Source organism: Schistocerca americana, chromosome 8, assembly GCF_021461395.2.
Source record: "Schistocerca americana isolate TAMUIC-IGC-003095 chromosome 8, iqSchAmer2.1, whole genome shotgun sequence".
Taxonomy (NCBI): Eukaryota; Metazoa; Arthropoda; class Insecta; order Orthoptera; family Acrididae; genus Schistocerca; species Schistocerca americana.
This window is the reverse complement of record NC_060126.1, coordinates 423,963,522-423,988,858: the sequence shown is the minus strand read 5'-3', so window position 1 is coordinate 423,988,858 and position 25,337 is coordinate 423,963,522. Positions and strand designations below refer to the sequence as shown.

The 25,337-nt window shown below is 43.9% G+C and overlaps 1 protein-coding gene across 1 annotated transcript in view; it reads right to left on the bottom strand.

Annotated features, from left to right (window-relative positions):
* The window catches only part of LOC124545894 (protein sidekick-2-like), a 1,033,035-nt gene that overhangs the window by 48,813 nt on the left and 958,885 nt on the right, over nucleotides 1–25,337 (bottom strand). Inside the window, exon 4 of the mRNA XM_047124853.1 lies at nucleotides 14,448–14,658. Coding sequence (XP_046980809.1) covers nucleotides 14,448–14,658 — 211 coding nt within the window. The remainder of the gene's footprint in view (nucleotides 1–14,447; nucleotides 14,659–25,337) is intronic.

Sequence of the window (25,337 nt, the reverse complement as noted above, 5' to 3'; positions counted from 1 at the left end):
CTGAACGTATAGTTCCGATCTCAATGCAGCAGAGTTATCAGCTCCACTAGGCTGCCGGCCGGTGTGGCCGTGTGGTTCTAGACGCTTCAGTCTGGAACCGCGTGACCGCTGCGGTCGCAGGTTCGAATCCTGCCTCGGGCATGGATGTGTGTGACGTCCTTAGGTTAGTTAGGTTTAAGTAGTTCTAAGTTCTAGGGGACTGATGACCACAGATGTTAAGTCCCATAGTGCTCAGAGCCATTTGAACCATTCCACTAAGCTAACAACGTATCACTAAAAACGGGTATAGCGCAAAGTAAGAGGCAACAAAAGGTTTGAGGTCTCGAGAAAGTTACGTCGCCACGAAGTATCGTGTCGCAGTGTTTTGGGAAACGGGCAAAACACGGAGAGGAGTCTTGTGGGGCGGCGGCTGAGTAGCTCGCACTCAGGAAATTAGTGTCCGCGATCGGCAGCAGCGCCGCCTGTAATTCCGCGATTCACTCGGGCCGTGATTTCGCGCGGCCGCCACGCGAAGGGGACATTAACTGGCTGAGCGTCTGAAACACGAGACGGCCATCAGTCACTGTCCGCGGCGGACTTTTAAGGCCGGCCCAATTACCCAAAGTTTCTGCGGCAGGGTCTCTGCTCACCGCATCAGCCGTATTGGATGACCCACTTGACACTGGCAACAGCTGACTGGTGTAAGCGACATTAACTCGGTTCAGTGGAACCGAATCTGTAATTTGTTTCTACGAACTCAGCATTTATGCAAGCTATTCACAGCCCTAAGAGCATTCTTGCAATCATACAATTAAGTTGCAGTTGGATATTTATTATGGTCAGCAATGGTCAGCAGTGATCATCATCATCAGAATCATCTTCATCATCACTATCAACATCGTCATCACTATCCTCATAATTTCTTCCTTCTTCTTCTTCATCTTCATCACTATTCACATCATCACTATCATCAGCATCATTTTCTTCATCATCATCAGCAACATCATCAACGCTGTCATCACTATCACTATTAACACCATCATCAATGTAGTCATTATCATCACCACTGTCATCATCATCACTGTCTTCATCATCATCACTATCACTGTTGGCATGTTCCATCATGGTCACCGTCATCATCACTACCTTGAGCAATTGGACATTCAATGCGAGATAAAAGCCCCATTTTCCACCAGTTAGATTTCCGGCAACTGTGGCACTCCTGTTTCTTTCCTTCATCATCTACCCACCTTTCATTACCTCCTTGTCTTTGAGTTTTCCTATCTCTTGAGATCCAGCAAAGAACTTACTTGACCATTTACTACCAGTTCACACAGTTACATTTCCCGCTAACCCCCATTTCATTTTCATCACACAGCTAGTTACACTTCCACTTACCTCATCCTTCGATCCATTTGTTTGTTTTGCAATCTTTTCTAATAATTCAACACAAACATGTTTCCATTCCTAGTTAAACTCCCCTTATTTATGGAACTGTTTTCGTATTATTAATGTCGCTGTCATATAAAAATTTGGTAATAAACACTGATTTCCGTTTTCAGACATATCAGAAACACAGTTTTGAAAACTAGTTTCCCAAGGAACGCTCTGAATTATGTTCACTCTTTTCTTCACTCCTTTCCCTCCCATCCTCTCTTAGTTTTCAACTCTGTTGAATTCGTTGTCGATCTGCACAATTTATTTTTTGGTATGTTGCTAAATGCATTATTTTATCGCAAGTGAGACTGCTTTCAAACCTGCTCCTGTTCCACTAACAAGTGTTTCCTATCCGTTTTTCCAGTTTAAGAATCTCATTTCTTCTCCTGGGAAACAGAGACTGGTTTTTTTTATATGTAATGTCGTTACATGGATGCCTGAAGTTCTATATCTCTAGCTTGGAAGTAGCCGCTTTGAGTCCTGGCGATGGAAGAAATTTCCACCGCCAATATCTGGCCTAGAATAGGGCAAAGAGGTGACGCCATGAAGTTCTTGATCACGTATCTTTCCACCAATGACCCAGATTAAATTTAAAAGCTCTCCCGATGAAGTCATGAGACAAATTTAGTATTAACGTTTCGGTGAGTAACGTTGTCTATGGTAGTGAGATTACTGGACGAAGCACCTTTGACTGGATACCCTCGCCATCTGTGGCCAAGACAATGTGTTGGAAAACGTGTGCAACTGGATTCATGCGAATCTATGATGCAGCTATTGATTTTGATTAGGCGTAGCCACCGTTAGGAGGTATGACGTGTCATGATTATTCTAGCAACAAGAGAAGCTTGTTTCATTTTAAAATATGTAGATATTTGTAATGTATTATGTGACACTGTAATGTAGCTGTAGTCGCGATAATTTTGTTATGTACCTGAGAACTTGTCTAATTTAACTGCTACATGAAAGAGGGAACATTTCGAACATTATGGTTTATATAAAATAAACAGTAAAAGGTTCGTGTAAGAGGATGTCACAACAATTTAGCGCTACTGAATACTACGGATTTTGAAGTAAAGATCGATAGAAATGAGAAAATGGTGTAGGCAGGGACGAGGTGATACAGTAACGGTGGTTGTGCGATGTGAGCTCTAAGTAGGCTGTTGTGGTATGATCAAAGTTCAGTGGATATCTGGAAGAAAAGTTTTGAACACACGCAAGATACGCCGTGTAAGAACTCGTTTTATTATAGTGAGAAACACTAATGGAAGAGGACGTAAACTTGTGTATATTCGTACTTGGAGTAAGTGAAAGACTCGTCAGTTACGCAATGGTTGAAATGTGTTAACCTAACGTCATAGTATCCAGGATGAATAACATTAGTAGTTCTGCTGCCTCAAAAGTATTTCGGAAGTTTGTAATAAATGTTGTCTATATGAAGTATACCACAGTCATTCATTGGTTATATCATAATACAAACTTGTTTCAGTCTCATTATGGGTGAAAATGTGTTTTGTTGTAAAGAGGACTGATGCACGTTGAATGAAAGACAGAAATTATGTTTACTTACAAGTTTAAAACTTGTTTTGGGAACACTGGAACCACCACTGGAAGTTTAGCCGCTGTAGTTACTAAAAGCTGTGAACTGATCTTGATTGTCTATGATTACTGGGTCGATTTGAGTAGATAACTTCCAGAAAGAAACCGTTGTTTTGATAAAAGTGAAGTTTATGCAAAATTAGAAGTAGTGCCGCTAAATACCAACTACACAAATGTCACCCGGTCTACAAAATTCAAAACCACTGCTGGCTCTTTTCATGTGGTCGCAAAGGGCATATAGTGTGGGTGAAGTATACGTGAGAAATAATTGAGGACGAGCGGAGTAAGTGCTACTCTAAAGTGAAGCGATTGGGCCAGGGGAGTAATTATCGGCATGCCATATCAAACCAACAAATAAGTTAAGAAAAATAAAAAAAACATGGAAGTTTTTTATTCACCTAGCCCCCTATATATTTACTAAAAGTCTGTAATGAGATTTCTAAAACAAACTGTGCAGAATGACCTTAAATGCAACTCGGCGCTCAGTGTAGTAATAACAAGCTCAGTGTGGAAAGAAAAAGATTGTGAACATAGTGGCCGAAGGAAACAATGATATATTCTTTAAAAAAGATCTCAAAACAGTGCAAATGGCGATTTATTCTACTTGGGTACCAATGACACTTCAACAATCGTCTCAAAGACAATCTAATGTTCACTCTGAGGTGGCAACGATGCTGCCATCGCCAACATCGAGAATGTAATGTATTGCTTGAACGAAAGGTAATCCACACAGAATGCGTGTGCCCGTATGACACTGACATAGTACATTTACTAACCATCGAGGGGTGTGTAAGTGATAAGAGGCGCAATTCTCTGTCACAGGTGTGATGTGCGACCAGAGTGTAGTAGCGTTGTTCGTGTTTAGTGACGTGACCAGACCTGGCATGGCGTGTAAGGGACGTGAACAGCGTCAGATGTTGAGAGATCACTGCGAAGGAAGCAGAGATGCCGAGTACCCCTGCGAGGCAGCGTTATCAGTACAGTTTGAAAGGAGCCTGATTGTGGGTGTCCATTGGCCAGCTGGTCTAGCCGTGGAATTCTCAGATCTGTGGGTCATTCAGATGTGACAGTGGCCTGATGTTGGAGTGCGTGGGGAATTGAGAGCAGGCATACTCGCCGTCAAGATTCCAGCCACACACGTCTACCCACCACAACGGAGGATCGCTGTACTGCAAGCACTTCTCATCTGCGCCTGTTGTCCGAGATCAAGTAATGAACGCCCTGGAATATTCTGTGTCATCTCGCGCCACTGGTCGGGGCATAGCAGCAACTGGACTATGGAATTATCGTCCCATGCGTCGGCAGTCCTGACAAATGTGCGACGCATTGTGTTGAGGTATGAAACGGGATCCTGATCTAACCCAGATGACTATCGCTGGCGGTATGGCGGGGACATTGGGAAAGATGCCAATCTTCCAGTGTTTCGCAGGGGCATATCAGTGTTATTCCTGGTGTCATGGTGGTGGCTGATAGAAAGTGTGTGAACTCTGGCGGCACAATGGTATGGCACGGACAAATGGCTCTGAGCACTATGGGACTTAACATCTGTGGTCATCAGTCCCCTAGAACTTAGAACTACTTAAACCTAACTAACCTAAGGACATCACACACATCCATGCCCGAGGCAGGATTCGAACCTGCGACCGTAGCAGTCGCGCGGTTCCGGACTGCGCGCCTAGAGGCACGGACATGCTGAGTCCTTAAGTGTTACCTCGTATGTAGGAATATCGCGGTGCCATTTTGACACACGTCAATGCTCGTAGGCACATGGTACGCCCCTCTACGAACAGTCTCTGGGACGTTGAAATATTTCTGTGGCAACCAAGATCCCCACATCTTTCGCTAATAGAACGAATGTGGGACCAACGCAAACAAAATCGCTATCCAAGTCCAGTATCTACGACGTTCACCAACCTGTAACGAATTCATGCTGTTCCATTTCTGTCCACCTCTATTTCATTTTCTTTACGAGTAATTACTTTTTCTACTGAGTTTAACTTTGATACGTTTCTTTCCCAATATCTTCCAATAATTCCATAATGACAACGTTCAATTGCTAGTGGAGATGCCCTTCGATCCGGAATGGTTTTCGAATTGATAGTCTCACTGTCATAAACAGAAACTGGTGATACAAATCGATTGTAGACTTCCGTTTTCACACATTTAGAAAACTAGTTTTCCCGAGCGGTTCTAGGCGATACAGTCTAGAACTGCACGACCGCTACGGTCGCAGGTTCGAATCCGGCCTCGGGCATGGATGTATGTGATGTCCTTAGGTTAGTTAGGTTTAATTAGTTCTAATTTCTAGGGGACTGATGACCTCAGAAGTTAAGTCCCATAGTGCTCAGAGACATTTGAACCAACTAGTTTTCCAAGGAGCACTAGAACAGATACACAAAGAGTACTGTCTCTTACAAGAATTTACGAGGTGTCGAGAGTAATGAGGCCAATGGCCAGGGCCACTACAGCAGTAGTGTTTGGATAAGTTGAGAATTTGGGTCTGATTGGAGGTGTGCTAGGGTAGTTCGTGCAGTGGTAGTGACCATTATGTCAAATGTGTGTGAATTTCTAAGGGACCAAACTGCTTAGGTCATCGGTCCCTAGATTTACACATTACTTAAAGTAACTTAAACCAACTTATGCGAAGAACACAAACACCCATGCCTGAGGAAGGACTCGAACAACTGTGTCCGGATGGCGAGGTAGTCAGCGCATCTTCCTAGTGAGCAGGAGACTCGCGTTCGAATCCCAGACTAGCACAGATTTTCAACTTGCCCCATTGATATAAATCTGTGCCAACTGGCAGCTAATGTCTTTAATTCCTTTGTATCTTGGGACATGCAGATGGCGGATACTTATGTCAGATGGCGTTGTCAGTACCGGAGAGAGTTTGAAAGGGGCCTAATTGTGTCTCAATTTGCCGGCAAGTCGAATCGTGGAATTTCCAGATTTAAGAACGATCTGGATATGGTTGGTTGGTTGATTTGAAGAGGGGACCAAACACGGAGATCATCGGTGCCATCGGATTACAGAAGGATGGGAAAGGATGTTGGCTGTGCCCTTTCAAAGGAACTATTCCATCATTTGCATGAAGTGATTTGGGAAAATCACGAATAAAGCAAATTCAAGATGGTCGGACGAGAATTTGGATGTGACTGTGGCCCAATATTGGACTGCATATGAACTTTTGGGCAGGCACAATCGTCGTCTAGTTTCAGGTGGACCACACCTGACCATCACGAGGGACGACCTCTGTACTATGCACCAAGCTCATAGCAACACTCTTACATCTGCGCCTAGACTGCCGTTAATACAAAAACACAAACGGCTGTTTTAGACTGGTGCCGTGACGCCGTGGTGAATGACATCACATTGCATCCAGTGATGAGTCGAAGCTCTACACTGTCCAGGATAACCATCGTCGGCGAGCTACGTCGGCGACTTGGGAAGAACCCCCACACTTCCACTGTTTTGTAGGGACGCAGTGGTGTCACGGATGACGCCGTGGTGTGGGTAGCTATTATGAATAACTACAGCTGGTAGTGACTGAGGGCTCTCTGGCACCACGACGGTACATAGTTGCGGGACAACTTGCCTCCACAGAGGATACAATGGCTTTACAGTGTGACATCCTTCCGTAACGAATTTTCAGTGCAATACGGATACAAATGCTATTACATGCTATTGCTGTGTAACGAGTCACTATCGACCAATGGTCCTTTACGCAAAAATATTCAGAAAATTTCCCTGAGCAACCTCCGACATTCTGTCGGTGGAATACGGGTTGATTCTGTGCCACTCAATAGCGTGTTCGTGAAAGCTCAATTTGCTCCGCAGCCACCCCCGGCCACCTACTTGTGGCGGTTGTTTTTCTGTATAGCCCTAGGTCTCCCACCAATATTGAGAAAGTTTAGTTGCGTGGGTGGGAGTTTCTGGCGAAACTGTGTGGCGAGGGGCTGTCAGTCACTTTCTATCCCACTGTTTTGTTTTGAGAAGACCGACAATGCCTGAAAACGTTTTTCCTGGCGTAATGTTACCATAATTATTTAGGAATATTCTGTACGCAGAAATTGTAGATACATTTTTTCTTTGTTTTGGAAGTGTTGTCGACTACAGATGTATCTGTCCTCCACAAGCCACTATATGAACTGTGGCAGAGAGTACTTTATGCATCCCAGTCACTTCCTGTTTTCTTCTTTTCGTCGAAAATGCTTTGTAGGAAGGATGATTGATGGTAAACCTGCCAGTGAGCTCCAATTTATCTGATTCTATCTTGTGTTTCTGTCGCTACACAAAGGTAGCAGGGAGCAAAGATATTAAGAGGGTTGCCCAGAAAGTAAAGTACCGCATTTTTTTACTTCAACAATTTTTTATTGAACAAAACGAGAATTACACGTACGATAGAATGGTGTTTTATCTACACATCCCATTTTTCCACGTAATCTCCATCCAGTTCTTTGGCCTTCCTCCAGCGCGAAACAAGGGCGTGTATGCGCTTTCGGTTCCAATCCTTATCCTGGTGGCGCAGCCATTGCTTCACAGCGCCAACTGCCGAGTCCTAATGCGGCTGTCTTCGTGAATGACAATAGCAGCTCGCTGGAACATGTCAGGTGTGACAGCCGTAGGATAGTCTCCCCGACCGCTGCAAATCGTGGAGTTCTGCCAATCCGCCTCCTGATGACCTCACCCTCCGTGCCCATCGACTAGCTGTGCTTCTGTCGACAGCAGTTGCTCCATAGGCTTTTCACTAGCGTTTGTGAATATTTCCACAGTTTCTTTTCTCTGCAGCGAGAAATTCAATGACGGCACGTTGCTTGTAACGTACAGTACCTGCAGTCGCCATTTTGAAACTGTCCTGCAGCTACGCTATCTGTCGGAAGTGACAGAAACTTCGCGTGCTCATCGAGGAGACTTCAAATATTACATACGTTGTGTTTTGCATTCGTAGCATTGTTTCCGGCTGAGAAAAAAGTGCGGTGCGTTACTTTCTGGGCAACCCTCGTATTTACTCCTCTAGGAACGTACGCACTCTGAATTTTAAACGAACACCAAACCATCATGCACAACGCCTTTCTTGCAATATCTGCTACTGGATTTGGCTCAGGATATGTCTTCTTTCACGCTCCCTATACGAAGGAAATCTGCTGCTCTTCTTTGCTCCGTTTTTCATTTCCTCTGTCGATCCTATTTCGTACAGATGTCAGACTGACGAGTAGTTGTACAAGATGGCAACCAGTCAAGGAATATTTACGCAATTCGTTTAAAAAATTGTTTCGGAAGCCTCAATGAAGTCTTTACAAGTTTTCTCCCAGAGTAGCTTCGGCTGTGGCTTCGTGACCAAAGCTATCCGCCTTTCGGAACCAAGGCAGTTCTGTTCTGTTAAAGCGACTGGCAAGAGACACCTTCAGCCCTCAGCTGAAGTTGGTAGCGAATTCATGCCCTCGGTTTAGCCTATAGCATGCGTGGGAGGTAGGTCATGTGTGTGGGTGTTGGAAGGATCTGGAGAGAAAAACTCAGTTGTTTCTTTCTCTTGTGATCCAGACCTCGACTAGAACAGACTTCTTTCTTGGAAGGCAGAACCTCCGGCTCTGCAGCCCATGACCGGCCGCCAACAGATCTTAACACGAACAATCTGCCGTCCCCTGGCCCCCTTTCTTTAGTTTGTTGGTCCACCTAGACTGGCACGCACCTGCTAACTCCCTACCCTAAGCGCGGCCCTTGTATACAAGACACTGAAGTGTATTCTCTTTATTTGATCTTATTATCTGTTATGTCACTTAACATCAGCCCTTCAGGCCCACTCATAAGTTCTGACCGCTCGACCACCTGTACACAATATTCAGCAATTGATCAAACAAGGCTTTTACAAGCTACTTCCTTTGGAAGGGTACTCTACTTCCTGGGGACTCTTACAAAGAATCTCAGTTTGTCATCTGCCTTACCTGTAACTAATTTAATGTGGTCGCTCCATTTTAAATAGCTCCATACAAATATTCCTATTTATTTACCTACTGTGAATTCCTCCAGTGATTGTTCTGCAGTCGTGAATTATTCAGCAATGGGGATTCCTGCTTATTTCTGCGTGATAAGTTATATTTGTTTTTCTCGGTGGACACCTGCCACTCCTTGTACCAAGAGCCAATGCGCTACAGTTTTTCCCGCATTTCGCTGGAACAGCTCCAGCGTAACGACTTCTCTGTATACAGCAGCGTCATCCGCGAGAAGCCTTATGGAAGTTTCAAAGTTATCTAATAGGTCATTTATATGCATATCGTAAAAAGCAGTGCTCCTATGATACCTCGTAGGCCATTCCCAAGGTTACGTTTACGCTGGAAGATTTCTATGCGGTAATAATCACACTCTGTGTTCCGTTTGCTAAGAACTCATCGATAGACTCACAAAGCTGGTCTGATATTCCACACGCTCGTATTTTATTTATCAGGTGATAGCGGAGAACTGTACTGAGTGCTTCTGGAATTCCAGTAACAAGATACCTATCTAGGTGCCTTTATTCACTGCGGTCTGGGTTCCCTGGAGGAACGGAACCAACATATTTTGGAGAAAGGCAAAGGAAAGTCCTGTGTGCATGGGTCAAGTCTAATTTTAGCAATGGAGTAAAGACATGTCGTCGGGGCTAAAGCACTTACGTTGGAACTTGAATAGTGGCAAGACTGCTGTGGAGACACTATGCAATGGACTCTACCACTGTCGCTCAGAGCACACGTTGTCAACATACCTACCTTACCTCCGACCAAATGGACTCGCCTGTCCCACGTCACCGTGGTGCTCACAATCGAGGGAAGCACAGTCACTTGTGAGCGAGCGGTCTAACGTAACGATGTCACTATGTTTTCGAAACAGGAAGAACTGAGTTGGATCAAGACTGAATGTGCCAGAAGTCGTACAGCACGGCAGTGTCATCAAGGTCTTCAAAAGGCGTTCTGGGAATCGACATTGCCGTACAGAACAGTGGCACTTTGGTTAAAAGCCTTCAACGATGGCTGGAAAACTGTGGCAGACATGCGTCGTGCAGGTCGTCCTAGCGTCTCTGAAGAAGAAGTGCATGCTGTTGCCGCGTTAGTGGATAGTGATCGACACCTTACGATTCGTGAACTCGCCCACGAAACCGGATTAGCGCATACGACTGTGCTTCGCATCCTGAAGGACCGCCTGGGCATGCGAAAAATTGCATCACGATGGGTTCCACATGACTTGACAGAAATGCAGAAATGGATACGTTACGACGCTGCTCAGACGCACTTGGAGCGCTATGAGCGCGAAGGAGAGGCTGTCTTACGCTGTATCGCAACACTGGATGAGACATGGGCCACATCGTACGAGCCAAGACTGAAACGCCAATCCAACGAATGGCGTCATTATGGGTCGCCGCGAAAGTCGAAAGTGCGTCAGAGCCCCAGTATGGTGAAAGTTATGGTGATTCTCGTGTGCGACTGTGATGGTGTTATCCTAACGCATCACGTTCCTCCACCGCAGACAGTCAATGCACAGTCGCACTGTTCGTTTTTGGAGCATCACCTGCGACCTGCTTTGCGAAAGAAGCGGCGACACTTTCTACGCAGCCCACCCACCATTTTGCACGAAAATGCGCGGACGCATACAGCGCAAGCTGTGCTGCTTTGTTCGGTCGATGGGACTGGGAAGTACTGTACCACTCCCCGGACTTTGATTTCATTTCGAAGGCGAAGGAACCACTTCAAAACTGTTCCGGAGATTCGACAGGCAGAAGACCGCTGCATTCGCACCATCAACAGAACAGGTTCTGCTAACGGCATACTATGCCTTCCACATCGCTGGTAACGGGCTCTACACAACGCTGGTGACTTCTTTGAAGGACAGTAACAGGTGCAAATATGTAACTCCTTTGTATTGGTTGTGAATAAATAGTTGCCACTATTGAAGTTCCAACCCTCGTATCAAGAACTATTAAAGTGTTTGCACAAACTCTAGTGAAATCGTAGCAGTACTATGATTCGAGAGGCTGTGCAACTAGTAAGAGTATTCTGCACAAGCGATGTAAGATAATGCGGCTTTTGCACTACAGAGGTATTAGCGAAGTACAGGGTAGTATCACACGCGAAAACTTTTTTAAACTTACAGAATTTTGCAAAAGTTGAATTGGAACTCGTTCACACTAAACAGGACTGTGACGCATCAATTAATAGATTTATGAAATATATCACCTTAACTTTTTAATATTATTTGTAGCCGGCCAACGGAGGCCGAGCGGTTCTAGGCGCTTCAGTCTGGAACCGCGCGACCGCTACGGTCGCAGGTTCGAACCCTGCCTCGGGCATGGATGTGTGTAATGTCCTTAGGTTAGTTAGGTTTAAGTAGTTCTAAGTTCTAGGGGACTGATGACCACAGATGTTAAGTCCCACAGTGCCCAGAGCCATTTGAACCATTTTATTATTTGTACCCCTTGCATTTTGATCGTTTATGTTTTTCAGGAGTTGTAGCGGATATGAAACTGTAATGCGGGAAAAAGATATTTTCGTTGCAAAACAGTTTTAAAAGGATCGTAAATGATTATGAAGGTGATCTTACCCATCAGCTCACCTAGTGTGTCACAGAATGTGTCTACTTGTTTCTTGTTGAAACCTGCACCTTGCTGCATACTAGTGGTTTAAACTATGATGTAGCCTAAAGGCGTAGCTCCGGCGCCTGTCATGACACAGCAAAGACAGTCCTTGCCATCGGAGCGTCACTGGTCACACCAATGGGATGGAAGTAGCGCGACACGCACACACAGAGTTCTCTGCGCCACAGTTGGCGGCCTGCCTCGGAGCAGACCGACACACGGTCACGTGAGGTCAGTTGTACGGCAGGCTACGTTCCAATCAACACGTAGTCCACAAAAAGCAGCGAGAACAGAACCGCAGCTGGCGTCAACAGAGACAACCAGTTACACTCTTCAAGTCAATCTGCAAGGCCTTGCATAGATTTGTGAACTTGGTCTTGAACAGTGCTGCAAGAAAGTGTTTCTACTGAACAGTGATTCGAGTTGCATTAGCAGCGACAGTCTGTTTCATCAGAAGTGCAAGACTGGTCCTTTCAGTGTATATAAATATAATTAGGTATGATCCACAGTCACAGCACGGAAGAAGTTGTATAACCACATATAAGTGTTCATTTTGATTGTAAATATACTTCGATTCTTACATTTTACTCGTGTAATAATTTTGTCAGTTATCACCTGTCCAGAGTCCGCCACTGTAGCTGAGAGAACAGCACTCCGGCTTGTCATGCAGGGGGACCCGTGTTCGATTTCCGGCTGGGTTGCAGATTTGCTCCGTTTTGGGAATGGGTGTTGGGTCGTCTTCATCATCATCATTTCACCCTCATCGACGCGCAAGTCGCCGAACTGGCGTCACCTCTAAACACTTGCACCAGGCATCCCAGTCTACCTGCTGGGAAGCCCTCCTGTTCAGAACATGTTCGTCCAAACAGTCGTCAATGTTAAATCTTTCGTTTTTGTTCTACTGAACTCATTTTTTTCAGTTGCTCTGCAGATTTGTACACTCGATTTAAGAACTCATGTTTACTCAAAGGCATGACGTGGCTGTCTGAAATTTGTAACATCATTGTAGAATACCGTTTGCAAGATATGTATTCGCAGCTGCGAATATGGGGAATCATTAGCTGTATAATGGAATGACGACAGTGATAATTTGTGCTGGAACCGGGATTAGAAACTGGATTTCCCGCTTATCGCAAGCAGACGCCTTAACCACTTTTTTTGTTTGTATTCATTTTTCTGGTTATTGTTCGTTGCATTTGGTCAGGGCGGACTCCACATAACACCCTTTCAAGTTCATCCTTTATTCTTTCACTCAGTTTTTTTATTACAGAGGGCAGCCAGTCCTGTGACCGAACACGCTGAGCTACCGTACCGGCTAATCACTTCGGCTATCCGTACACGCTTCCTGGACCGACTCAAACTTTCAGAAGTTAGACTGTCTACATTCTTGTAAGGTGGTCCACTAAATTCGTCACCTAATACTCGCAAACATTACGTGGGTTCCCGTAACAGGAATAATTAGCCAATGAGAAACAGAGACCATTGTTGGTATAATCATGTGCCTAGGCCTGTAATACTTAAATACATGCCTGAAAGAACACACACTGTTGACGATCACAGCTTCACGAACTAGTTCGAAATGAGTTCGCTGAATGCAAATTCTTTGGCATCAGCTGCATGAGGAATAGATTCAGCTACCCAATAGTGATGTATGAAGATGTTTGCCGGAGAGAGACCCAAACCCCGATTTCTCGCTCATCGCGAGCGGTCACCATAACCACATAGGTTATGAATTGAGAGCGTTAGGTGGACTACGTCAAAACGATGTGGACAGCGTGACGTATGGATGTCTGTATCGGTCCAGGGAGCATGCCCAGATAGTCAAAGTGGTTAGGGCGACCACTCATGATAAGCACGAAATCGGGATCCGAGTCCTGGTTCAAATGGCTCCAAGCACTATGGGGCTTAACAGCTGAGGTCATCAGTCCCCTAGACTTAGAACTACTTAAACTTAACTAACCTAAGGACATCACACACATCAATACCCGAGGCAGAATTCGAACCTGCGACCGTAGCAGCAGCGTGGTTCCGGACTGAAGCGAGTCTCGGTGCGGCTCAATTTTTGTATGTCTGTATTGGGTAGTACATACATACACAATACAACTGATGTGAAGGAGTTAGCGGCCAGCGAACTAATTCCGAAGCTCTCTGTTTTGTGAGGTATACCCGAAATTAATTTATCTGATTCAACTAGAACGTACTGCTGTGGGAGTTTAACGTTGACGTTGTTACAACTTTTACCAATTATCACAGCCGACAATAGAGATGGTATCAGTTGTGTCTTAAGTTACCGTATTAAGATGTAACATTACGTACTTCCGAAGAAAACACAACACTCGAAACTGAAAGTCGCGCAACGAAGAACTCACTAGGAACAGATAATCTGGAGCCAGATAATCTTTTCCCTCCGTAGTTCACATTGCGGAGGAGAAACACTTGCTGGCCTTAACGCTAGAGTTAACAGATAGTTTTCGTCCAACTCAATCCACTGTCATATAAAGGGCTTATTTCAATAGTGGTACAAGTCCATTTTTGTTCATTCCGAGATACAGAGTTCTAAAGCTAAATCTGAAAAAATCTGCAGTTGAGATATCAGAAATATTGAGGACTCCGTATTTCAGAATGAACAAAAATGAACTTGTAGCACTATTTAAATAAGCCCTTCATATAGAATCTGACCTTGTCCTACTTCGTCTATGCAGTCGCCTCTCCGTACGTATTAAAATGCTCTGAAGATGGTTGAATTACCGACACAGATTACCAGACACAAGTGAATCGTGACTTGGAGTGTTTTTAGTGGCGTATATCGAGTGGCGTAGAGACAGTGTAGACTCACCGACGACGTGCAGCGAGATGAAGTGGCTCATCTTGTTCTCGGTGCTGACCTGGCACTCGTACTGGCCGGCGTCGCGAGCCTGCACGTACTTTATCTGCAGCGTCCACGTGTCCGTCGCCTCGACCAGAAACGCCTGGAAGCGGTCGTCCGCGATGAACGTGTACCGGTCCACCGTCAGGATATGCGCGTCGCGCCGCCGGATCCACGACACCTGCCGGCAACAGTCACCACTTCAATCTCCCGCTCTCCCTCTCACTGCCGGTCCCAGTCGAAACCTCCACCTACATGCAGCTTCATTGTCATATTGTGCAGACTTGTAAATATCACACATTTCACACAATATTTTATAGATATACATATACTGACGGAAATGGGAAGTACTGTATCATACATATCTTCACCAAACGTTATCAAAATGATACCTCAGTATTTCGAGGTCTGTGGGACATGATCAAAACTTCATCCTCATGCGACCTATCTTTCAACATTTTCGGTATAGAAGAAAGCCATCCCTAAGATGAAGATTTTATTTTGTATTATTTATTTACTTCTCAAGTAAAGACCTCCTGCCTGTTATTATATAGCAGGTCATACAATGCGTGATTTTACATGTTATAGAAACTGAGTTTCATTACTAGTAGATTTCATTTGTTGAAAATTTTACATACATATATACTTATGTACTTATAATATATATATATATATATATATATATATATATATATATATATATATATATATATATATGTATATATATATATATATATATATTGTAAGTACTAATTCATATACAGAATTTTGTTAAAACCTGTTGTTAACTTAGATAATGTTAATAAATACATACTTAATAGGTTGCGCATGTATTTAAAATTAAAATTAAAACTGTATTTAATGGAAGAAACAAGAGATGTGATGTGAAAGTTGTTCCCTCTATACCTTTCGCGTGTATGGTTACATCTGTTACACCTGTTGATTTGATAATGTAATACTTAATATAATGTATTGATCAGTTAGGTTCGGGCATACGATAGCTACTGGGTGTGTGTGAATTTGTTGTCATTCCGCCTTACGCAAAATTCGAACATTTAAGTAGCATGCCAGCGCTTGTAGCTTGATTTGAGGAATTGTTGCAGATGGTCATTGTTACCAGCACCGACACGAGGCAGACAGCGAGCATGGAGAACGACTTGAGCGGCTAGACAGTGCCGTATCGTAATGTAAAGCGTGGAAAGTCGTAATATTTCTACAAACGATTTATTTCAATGTGTTTCGAATATTGTTCAGAGTCAGACGAAAGTGTTTTATACAAGTGCACCGTATTCGCTAACGAATGGAAAGTATTGTTTCCCACAGTGATACTTCTTTTGTATAAATGTGTTTAGCGACAATACGACCTCAATGCTCACAAATGTTATTGCAGTACGAAGTAGCAAACATATTTTGAACTTACTCACACAATAATTAACGATAAGTAACAAATTCTGAGCGCACAAGCGGTTAACAGTTGTGAGATACGGGGTGGGGCAAATAAAAGTGGCCCGGACGAGTGGATTCGATTGGACGTGAATGTATGCACGTAAACACACCCCGTGAAGCGCGCACCACGTGCACCCCCGCCACGTGGTCCACACCTGTTCAGAGCTTAGTGCGGGCTGTGTCAGTGTGAGTGGAGCTGTGCAAAGGGGACGATGGTAATCGCAGTGGAGCAGCGGGTGTTCGTTGTGCAGAGGTTTAATGGTTCAAAGGTCAAAGTGCCAGCAAAGAATGCTATGCCTTAGTCCGAAAAAGGAGACAGACAGGTTCCGTTTTGATGAAGTCAAAAAAAATTCCGAAACGTACACGCACACCAACGAACGTGGCTGTAGTCTACCAAAAATGCTTCAGAGTCCTACTAAATCAACCCGACACCTGTCGCAAGAACCATCATACCACGTCGATCATGCAGACGAATACTCAACTGGGACCTGCAGTCTGGTCGCAGCCCTGGCTGGCCGCTTGGGTCACCTGATCTGTCAGTGTGCAACTATTTTGTGTGGGGAGCCCTCAAGTCTAAGATGTATCGTGACAACCCTGATAGTCTTAAAGAACTGCAGCAGAACATTTCTAATGGGAGTGCAGCAATTCCAGCAGTCCAGCTTTGATCACCCATTACAACAAATTGCTGATCAGGGCCCAAAAGTACCAAGAGTTGGATGGCGGTCACTCTCCAGATCTGCTAGAGTCACGTTAGCACTGTATTCCTTTCCCAGGCATTGTTTCTTTGTACCCTGGGACTCTGTTTTCCAGGCCACTTTTATTTGCCACACTCTGTATAAAATTCCGTTATGGAATGTGGCAATATGATGAACACAGATACCCACACTCCAATTTAGTACTACTTTTGATCTGTAATGTCTTTAAATAAGAGTAATGGATTATTGTAGAAGCAAACATGGCTCCTATATTAGCAAAGAAACAGAAGCTGTAGAGAGTTTAACTAAGAAGGGGAATCAGAATTCAGTATGTGATCGAACGTGGTTGGCAGAGCCGAATGATTCCGGAGAAAGCCAATTTGGGTGTCGGCGTGGGGTCGCAGTGACTTGCACGAGCGAAGAGGTAGAGGAACACAGTCCTGGATGAAGTAGACAAAAACTATATAGAAGGACGTCCCTACGCGTTGGAGAAGGTGGGATGGCCCTGCTGAGTCGTAGGGGAATCGCTGGCGCCAGTGATTCTCTTTCTAGTCGGGGCAGCAATCCAGGTTGTTCTGGAATGCACGTTTTCTCTTTGGTTGGCCTCTTCTGGCCATTTATTACAACTTCTAACTAGACAGAAGTATGTACCAGCAGCTTAAGCATCACACAGAGGGTCATAGCCACACAGCTGTCAGCGCACTGGATACTGAGTTGCACCATAAACATTGTATGAAGGTTTTACACAGGTCAATATTCTTCAAGAATATACATCATTTTTACCAGAACTTTGTTACTTTATTTAGTAGTAGCAAACCTTCAGTTCGTCGCATTACGCTTATGATTTTGTTTAAGTACAGAATTTACAGGGCGCTGTACTGCAGGTAAAGTCAGACAAGTTACAGGTCTAGAAAGTGCAGAGGCTGACTACGCTTCTGAGATGTAGGTAAGTCTTAGACAGGACCCGCCACACACTCCTGTATAGCTATCACTTATGGTACCAGTGAGTCAAGGTGGTCCAGCTGCATCATTACGTAGAAATTGTCATTCATGGGTTCTCCTTGTAATGCGACCGGATTTTACGGACCTTATATGAGCTCGGTCCATAACAACAGAATGAGATCCTCAGAAAACTATATTATCAAAAAAAAAAAAAAAAGCAATTGCAGTAATCTCATGTACCGAAAACTAACAAAACAAAATCTACCAATCTAAGGACAGGGGCATGCATAAATAACTTAAAGTGACCAGAATGAGATTTTCACTCTGCAGCGGCGTGTGCGCTGATATGAAACTTCCTGGCAGATTAAAACCGTGTGCCCGACCGAGACTCGAACTCGGGACCTTTGCCTTTCGCGGGCAAGTGCTCTACCATTTGAGCTACCGAAGCACGACTCACGCCCGGTCTCACAGCTTTACTTCTGGCAGTATCTCGTCTCCTACCTTCCAAACTTTACAGAAGCTCAGGAGAGCTGTTTGCCTTGGTCAGATCAATGCCAACATGTTCGTTGAAGACCTAGTACAATGTAAGAGGAAGCAGAAACTATCGAAACTAATCTCTCCATCCCAAGGAGACATGATGTTGGAAGCTAAACCTTATGGTAATAGGAGCAATTTGTAATTTTTGAAGGCTAAATGGTCGACAGTATGTGGCCGTTACAGTATGCTGTCCCATCCATCATGAACAGGGTACTGAATGGCATATTTCAAAAGGATGCTACGAGGCCTCAACGCTTCACGCCGCAGGCACGTTAAGAAATGTTTGGATACCGGATTGGCCTGCCAATTACTCTTATTTGCTGCCCAGTAAGCTTCAATGGGATGCTATGAAAAGACATCTTCGTTCATACCAGACTCCTGCGAAATTCTTCGTGAACTGACAGAGCCTGTGTTTTAGCCATGGTAAGAAATTACCCAAGTGACACTTCCATGCCACAATGGGAAATGTAAGTGTATTGAAACCTGTGGGAGGACACACCTCATACTGATGATGGGCATCATTCATGAACAGAATCAAAATGTAATCTTTTAATGCCATGTACGGGGTGTAACTTAATTCCCATTACATTTTTGGGGTACTAGTAATGGGGCCCTTGATGGTTACGTTTAGCACCGGAAACTTGTCTGGAAATGTGTCTTTTCCCTCTACACTCAAAATATGTGAGGTGACACAGTGGTTAACACACTGGATTCACATTCGGGAGGACAACGGTTCAAACCTGGGTCCTGCCAGCATGATTCAGGTTTGCCGTGATTTCCCTAAATCATTTCATGCAAATGCTGGGATGGTTCCTTTGAAAGGGCACGGCCGACTTCATTCTCCAGTCTTCCCTAAACCGATGGGATCGATGACCTCGCCATTTGGTCCCCTCCCCAGAATCAACCAAGCAACCAATTTACTGATGCTTCTTTGGCAACTATGTGTTGTCCACATCTTCGGTCAAGATGACCTCGGACCACCCGTGAAAAATGAGGCGATGCTCCATCGAGCTGGAACGACATGTTTTGACGCACGTGCAGTGGCACATCTTTGAAGAGCCCATGCATCTTGTAATGTTTTACTTGCTAATATCTCAAATTCCGGTTGTTGCAGTCCCGAAAGGGCGCCTAAAAGATTATACAGTCCGAGTGAACTTTCAAGAATCACAACGGGAATTTATGTACGTAGCGGGGAGGAACGTTTGTAGTGGAAGAGGTTCGATAATGGAGGAGCTCATAATGCTATCGAATAAGTAATGGTTACTTCATATTTCATACTCCTACGGTTAGAGCAGAAGGCTAATGATGGTAATGACGAGAAGTGGAACCCATCATGGCTCGTAATCCCTCGGCATTTAGCTTCCAGTGTCAGAAATGAGAACCGCTCTGCAGCTAGGCGGTACGACATCGACTGCTCGGCAACATGTGTGGCCTCCATTAGGGCATCAGTAAATACCGCGCTGCGGCAGGCGGCGGCGCTTAATGGCTCTCTCACTAGCTCGTTCCCGCCCAGGGCTAGGAGCGCACTATTCGTTTCGGCGGCTCCCGGCGCCTCCATCTTCAGTAGTGGCACTAATTTGGCGCTCCCTCGCGCAGATAATGGCGGCGTTTAAGTCCGCCGCGCGCTGTTCGGTGCTCCCCTCGCAGCTCTCGAAAACGCTCGTTCGGTTTGGCCATAATTAGAGCGGCAGTTCTTGCTTTGTTTCACGCGCTATCGACCGCTGCACTTGCGGCTGCTCTCCGAGTGGTCTTGGGGTGTTCCGCGAGCGAATAATGGAAAGGGCGCATTACACTCTAAGGCGCGAGGAGCGCGTCCTCACCAGTGCACGAGAATTGTACTTCGCAATCGACGTTTCCGAGAGCTTCAAGAACTCATCCTCGCACGCGAGACACAATGAAACTCGTAAATCTTACGTTCGATTTCACTACACCCTACGTCGTGAACAACATTATTGTTATTGTCACACGTTAACATGAATCTTGAGATTATCACGGACTGACGCAGTGAAAGAGGTGCTGTACAGCCGAAAACAGTGTAAGGCGTGTATATTTCTATTGTTTATTGTCAAATCACAATTTATGAAAGATGTTTATATTTTATTAATAGGATTAAGTAGGAATAATTAATAATTGTCATGTTGGAAATAATTGTGGTAGCAGGGAATGTCTGCACCAAAGTATTGTTGACAAGAGAGACCGCAAATTGATATAATTTTAAAAAGGGCGGGAGAGACCGCATATGGATACATTTTCAGAAAAGAGCGGGAAAGACCGCGCATTGATGCATTTTGCAATGTTAGCAGGGATTGTCTGCACCAGAAAGCATTGTTGGCACGAGAGACCGCACTTTATCGTTCGTAGGAAGTCACTAGTAAGCGAGATGTGAAGCGAGTCGGTAGCAGGTCTGAAGCGAGAGATTGAGAGGAGTTGTGTGCCTGCAAGTCACTAGCTATGATTTACAAGAGATTATAAACGTATGTACAGAGACATCAGCTAACTATTATCATAAGAGGAACTAATATTATTGAATTATTTTTTTGAGAAACTCAAGACAACTGAAGGTATCTTTGCGCAATGCTAGTTGTAAGATTATTGTAAAAAGTAAGTCCCATTTGAACGTCTGTGAAATCATTTCATTACCAACAGTAAATATTTGAAGCGTTTTCAGAATGTAATTAATTTTTGCCAGCAATGTTGCATTACTGATTATAATCCATCCCAAAAACCATCAATATAAAATTTTGCAAAAATTTTATTGTTATCAAGAAAAAGTGTAACTATGAATTACGTAACTTCAGTCAAATTAATTAAAGAATAACGTCAGCCTTGCTATTAAAGAATAACGTCAGCTTTGGTAATAAATACAGCCACTTATTATAAAAGCATACCAGCAGCTAATAGAGTATAGTAAAACAGAGTAAGTATATTCATGTCGCAGTTCGATGTGGCAGTCAGATGGCGATCCAAAAAAGGTAAGGAAAAGTTTTGGGTTATTGCAGATAACGACTGAGGGCCACGACGACGACACATTCTATGTTTCGTCGAAATAATCAGAAAATTACTTTTAATAAGCAGCAATTAAATTTGTATGCGAAGATTGAGAAAGAGAATAAATTTCAAAGGGAAGATTTCATTTGTTATTATTATCCAAGAGATAGAAATCCTAAGGAAAGGTTTCATAGTTTATTGTAAAAGGGGAGATTATCAGAAACAAAAGAGATAAAGAGGAGATGGGAAGGTTTCAACAGTGAACTGCTATTCCAGGATATTGATCTTTTTTTATTCATTATTTGCTGAAGAATTTTCCGGGCTGTTCGTTCGTGGTCGAAGAAACTTTAGTGTTCGTGACGTTTCATTCAGAGATGCACTGGACATCTTCGGAGTCGTTCCGGCGACGCTGAGCCTCGCCGACTTACTCAGCGTTGCCAGGGGCACCTCCGAAGACGTCCATTGCAACTCTGAACGGAATGTCATAATCCGAGAAGTTTCTTCCATCACGGTCATATAATCCAGAAGATTCATCACCAGCCATGACGTCTGGTCGTGAAACCCTTTGTAGGATGTACTATACCTTATGCTTGACGTGGTCTATGCATCTCAGTCTGGTGGCAGAGAAAACAACCAAGGACAATGTTGCGACAGGCCAAACCATCGTGTGAGCAGTGGGGACATCTCGCTCTATTGTTCCTTTTGCTGATTAGGTGATTATGCATTATGACGGCACCACTGCATAAACATTCAACATTTGTTACTCGACATAACACAAATTTGACACAAATAAAACGTTACATGTCTGTATTTATACACCACAAGCCACCTTGTGGTTTGTTGTGGAAGATACTTCGTGTACCATTTGCAATAGTCGCCAATGGCACTAAACCTCCACTAAAGTCTCTCTTTTTACTCACGAAAATGTTGAAAATGATATATTCAACATACAGTGGCAACCGTCAGGTCCTTCCTACTCGAGACTGCAAAAGTTAATCCTTTCCCCTAACAACTTAGTGAATCGACGCTTAGAACTCCTCCCTATCTGTTCTCTGCAATTTTCTTGGTGATGTAGTTCCTTGATGCAGTTCTTATAGTGTTATTTGATTCGTTGAGATTTGCGAGCAGTCTGCATATGTGGCTGCAAGTGGAAATGTGAGTAGCTACCCCACTTTAAATCAGATCCTGCATGTCATTATAGTACATTTATTGACAAGCACCGTAAATCAGTTAACAATTACGCCTAGACTCAAAAAACTTCAAAATTACATAAAAATGAGAGTATGACTTGCACAGAGATTACCTCTGAAGTACATCGTACTAACACCTGACTAGCTTAGTGCACAGTAGAATCATTTGTAAACTTCGTATACCTTCGGAACTATTCATATGTTGTTGGAATAATAATTATTTTTATATTTTTTCTGATATGGTTTACTGCATGTTGGCAGGACAGTATCAAAGCTTTAATAGTGCTTAGGCTCCCCCTTGCAGTTATATGCTCTCAAGGTGGCATCTCTCTCTCTCTCTCTCTCTCTCTCTCTCTCTCTCTCTCCGCTGTAGTGATTTTGATCCACTTTCGACTAATAGACTGATTCACGAGGAAGATTTTTGTAATCATTTTTAAATATTTAGTACAAACTGTCTGAATAATGATGGATTAAGCTTCAGTTGTGAAAGTAATGCCGTTGCCTTGTGGCGAGCAACAGTCATATATTCGAAAGAGGAACAGCTGGTTGAGAGAGCACAAGGCGTGACAACTCGTATCTGGAGTGTTAGTGTGGCGGTGGAGTGTCTGGTTGGAAACTGATAGGCTGTAGGAGCCAGTCCCAGCTGGGTCGCTTTTTTCATTCTGCATTTTGCCCTAGTATTCACCTCTCAATCAGGCAGAGATTCGGCGGAAACGAAACGGGGCTCGGGTTCCACGCTACACTGTAGCTCCTCTTTTCCCTGTTGGATAACTGGTAGGAGTCACGCGAGTCACCTAAGTGACGTCCAAATGATTCCAGTCGTTTCGGAACAGCTGTGTGTCGAAAATAACAAGTGACTCCAAAACATGGGGCTTTAATCCTTTTTTCATAAAATAAAACACAGCATGGGATGTAGCTTTGCTCCGTTTATATAAACGAAGCTTTACAGCAGCGCGTAATACGACTCAATGTTCAGCTTTCTGCTTTCCTTGAGTCAAACGTAGATTCGAACACGATTTTCAGCTTCATGGGGCGAAATATATTTTTTGTTTGGACACTTTAAAATTTTGCAGAGTACTGTTAAAGGACTCTCTACCCGTGGAGCATTCGTAATACGGCGACAATTTCAGACAGGCAATTTCTGCTGCCTTCACAGCAGCAATTGCAGTTTACATTCATTGCAGATCCTTCGAAGAACCGGCAGTGAATCACCCAACTTCCAAGTACTCTAATAAATAATAAGAATAACGTAAAGATAACCACCTAATGATATCATGTGAGACTTACAAGGTGGAATAATCAAATATTTTAAACAATAGACTCCTTGGAATCCTTGGAGATCAACTGCACAACGTAAAACATGTTAATCCAAAATACGATTCAGTTTTCTGCTTTCATTGAATCAGAGCTGGGTGTCGACACGATTATCTGCCTGTCACGGTAAGGAAGTTTACCGTAAAAGAGTCCGCGATAAAGAGTTGCGACAATGAGTCACAAAAATGTCGTCAATGTACACTAAGCTTCACAAGAACTGTGCTATAACTCGACCTAAACTTCTACATCAAGAGTTTTTCTTTCTTTTATTGGTTCCATCTCAGCCAGCCTCCGATACATACTGAATCACACACACACACACACACACACACACACACACACACACACACACACACACATACACTCATACACTTATGACTCGCACACAATATTTATTTTGTTTGTAAGCATAATAGACGACAGTGTGCTCCGATCATTGCCTTGAGATGTCGCTCCAAATCCCATTTCTGTATGAAACACGTAGCGTTCATGCCTCCAGACGGCTTTCCTGTCGTGCGTTCCTTACACTGCGTAAGTTGTATGAAAATGATGATGTCCATTTACTTGAGGTTGTTCCCTGAATAATTTTATTCGTGGTCCACAAATAAAGCACGCTACTCCAGTCAAGTCGCCTGGCCCTAAATACCTAATGCTGCCTTTCCGAAACTGAGTCGGGTCGCTAGTAAATGATATTTAATATATACATATTTAATAAATAAAATGCCTTAGCTTTGCGCCTAAATGTTGGTGGATCCCAGGCGTTCAGAATCCCCGAGCAGGATCACTCTTCCAGCTTAACCCTCAATCGGTGTTATGGCGTAAGAGGAGAGCCCCTCCCACATTCCAGTGCATCTGACACAAGGATTTTCCGTTTTGTACACTTCTTTATGAGCGTTTTTAGCGAATAGTCATTGTTGAGAACTGCTGTTAACTTCACTTAGTGAGCAAAATAATTTGCTGTGGTAGGACGCGACAACACTACAAAGTTTACGTTTCGATCTCATTAATTTTAAGACTTTATATTTTGCATTAGCTACAAAAATATAAGTCGCCATGACTAACAAGGACAGAGTGGGCATTTCAGATGCAGATTCTGAGGATTTGTAACGTAGTGGTGGAAGACACTGAAGACTGAAACTGCCAACAAAAGAGATTCTGAACGCAAGAGAGAACATGATACTGAATCTGAACTGCATATATCAGGTACTGATTTGTGTGAACGAGTTACTGAAGAAACAAACAGAATACTTTCTTGGGTCGCAACCGATGTAAGCAGTCAGAAGAAGAAACTAACAGAAATAATGGAACGCCTAGCCGGCCGTGGTGGCCGTGCGGTTCTAGGCGCTGCAGTCCGGAACCGCGGGACTGCTACGGTCGCAGGTTCGAATCCTGCCTCGGGCATGGATGTGTGTGATGTCCTTAGGTTACTTAGGTTTAAGTAGTTCTAAGTTCTAGACGACTGATGACCTAAGATGTTAAGTCCCATAGTGCTCAGCGCCATTTGAACCAATGGAACGCCAGCTCACAATATTAAAGTACTTCTTCCAGGACTCAAATGAAATATACATCTTGGCCACTCTTGTGGACGACTACTGATATGGGAATGTACTTTTTCAGAGGACACGCTAATTGGATTTGTAATACACAAAAATGAGGAAGTCAAACAATGTAGAACTCTCTGTTCTGCGCTCGTAGGCAGCACACCACGCCTTGTACAGTCGTGGACAAAACGAGCGAGACCCCTCGCC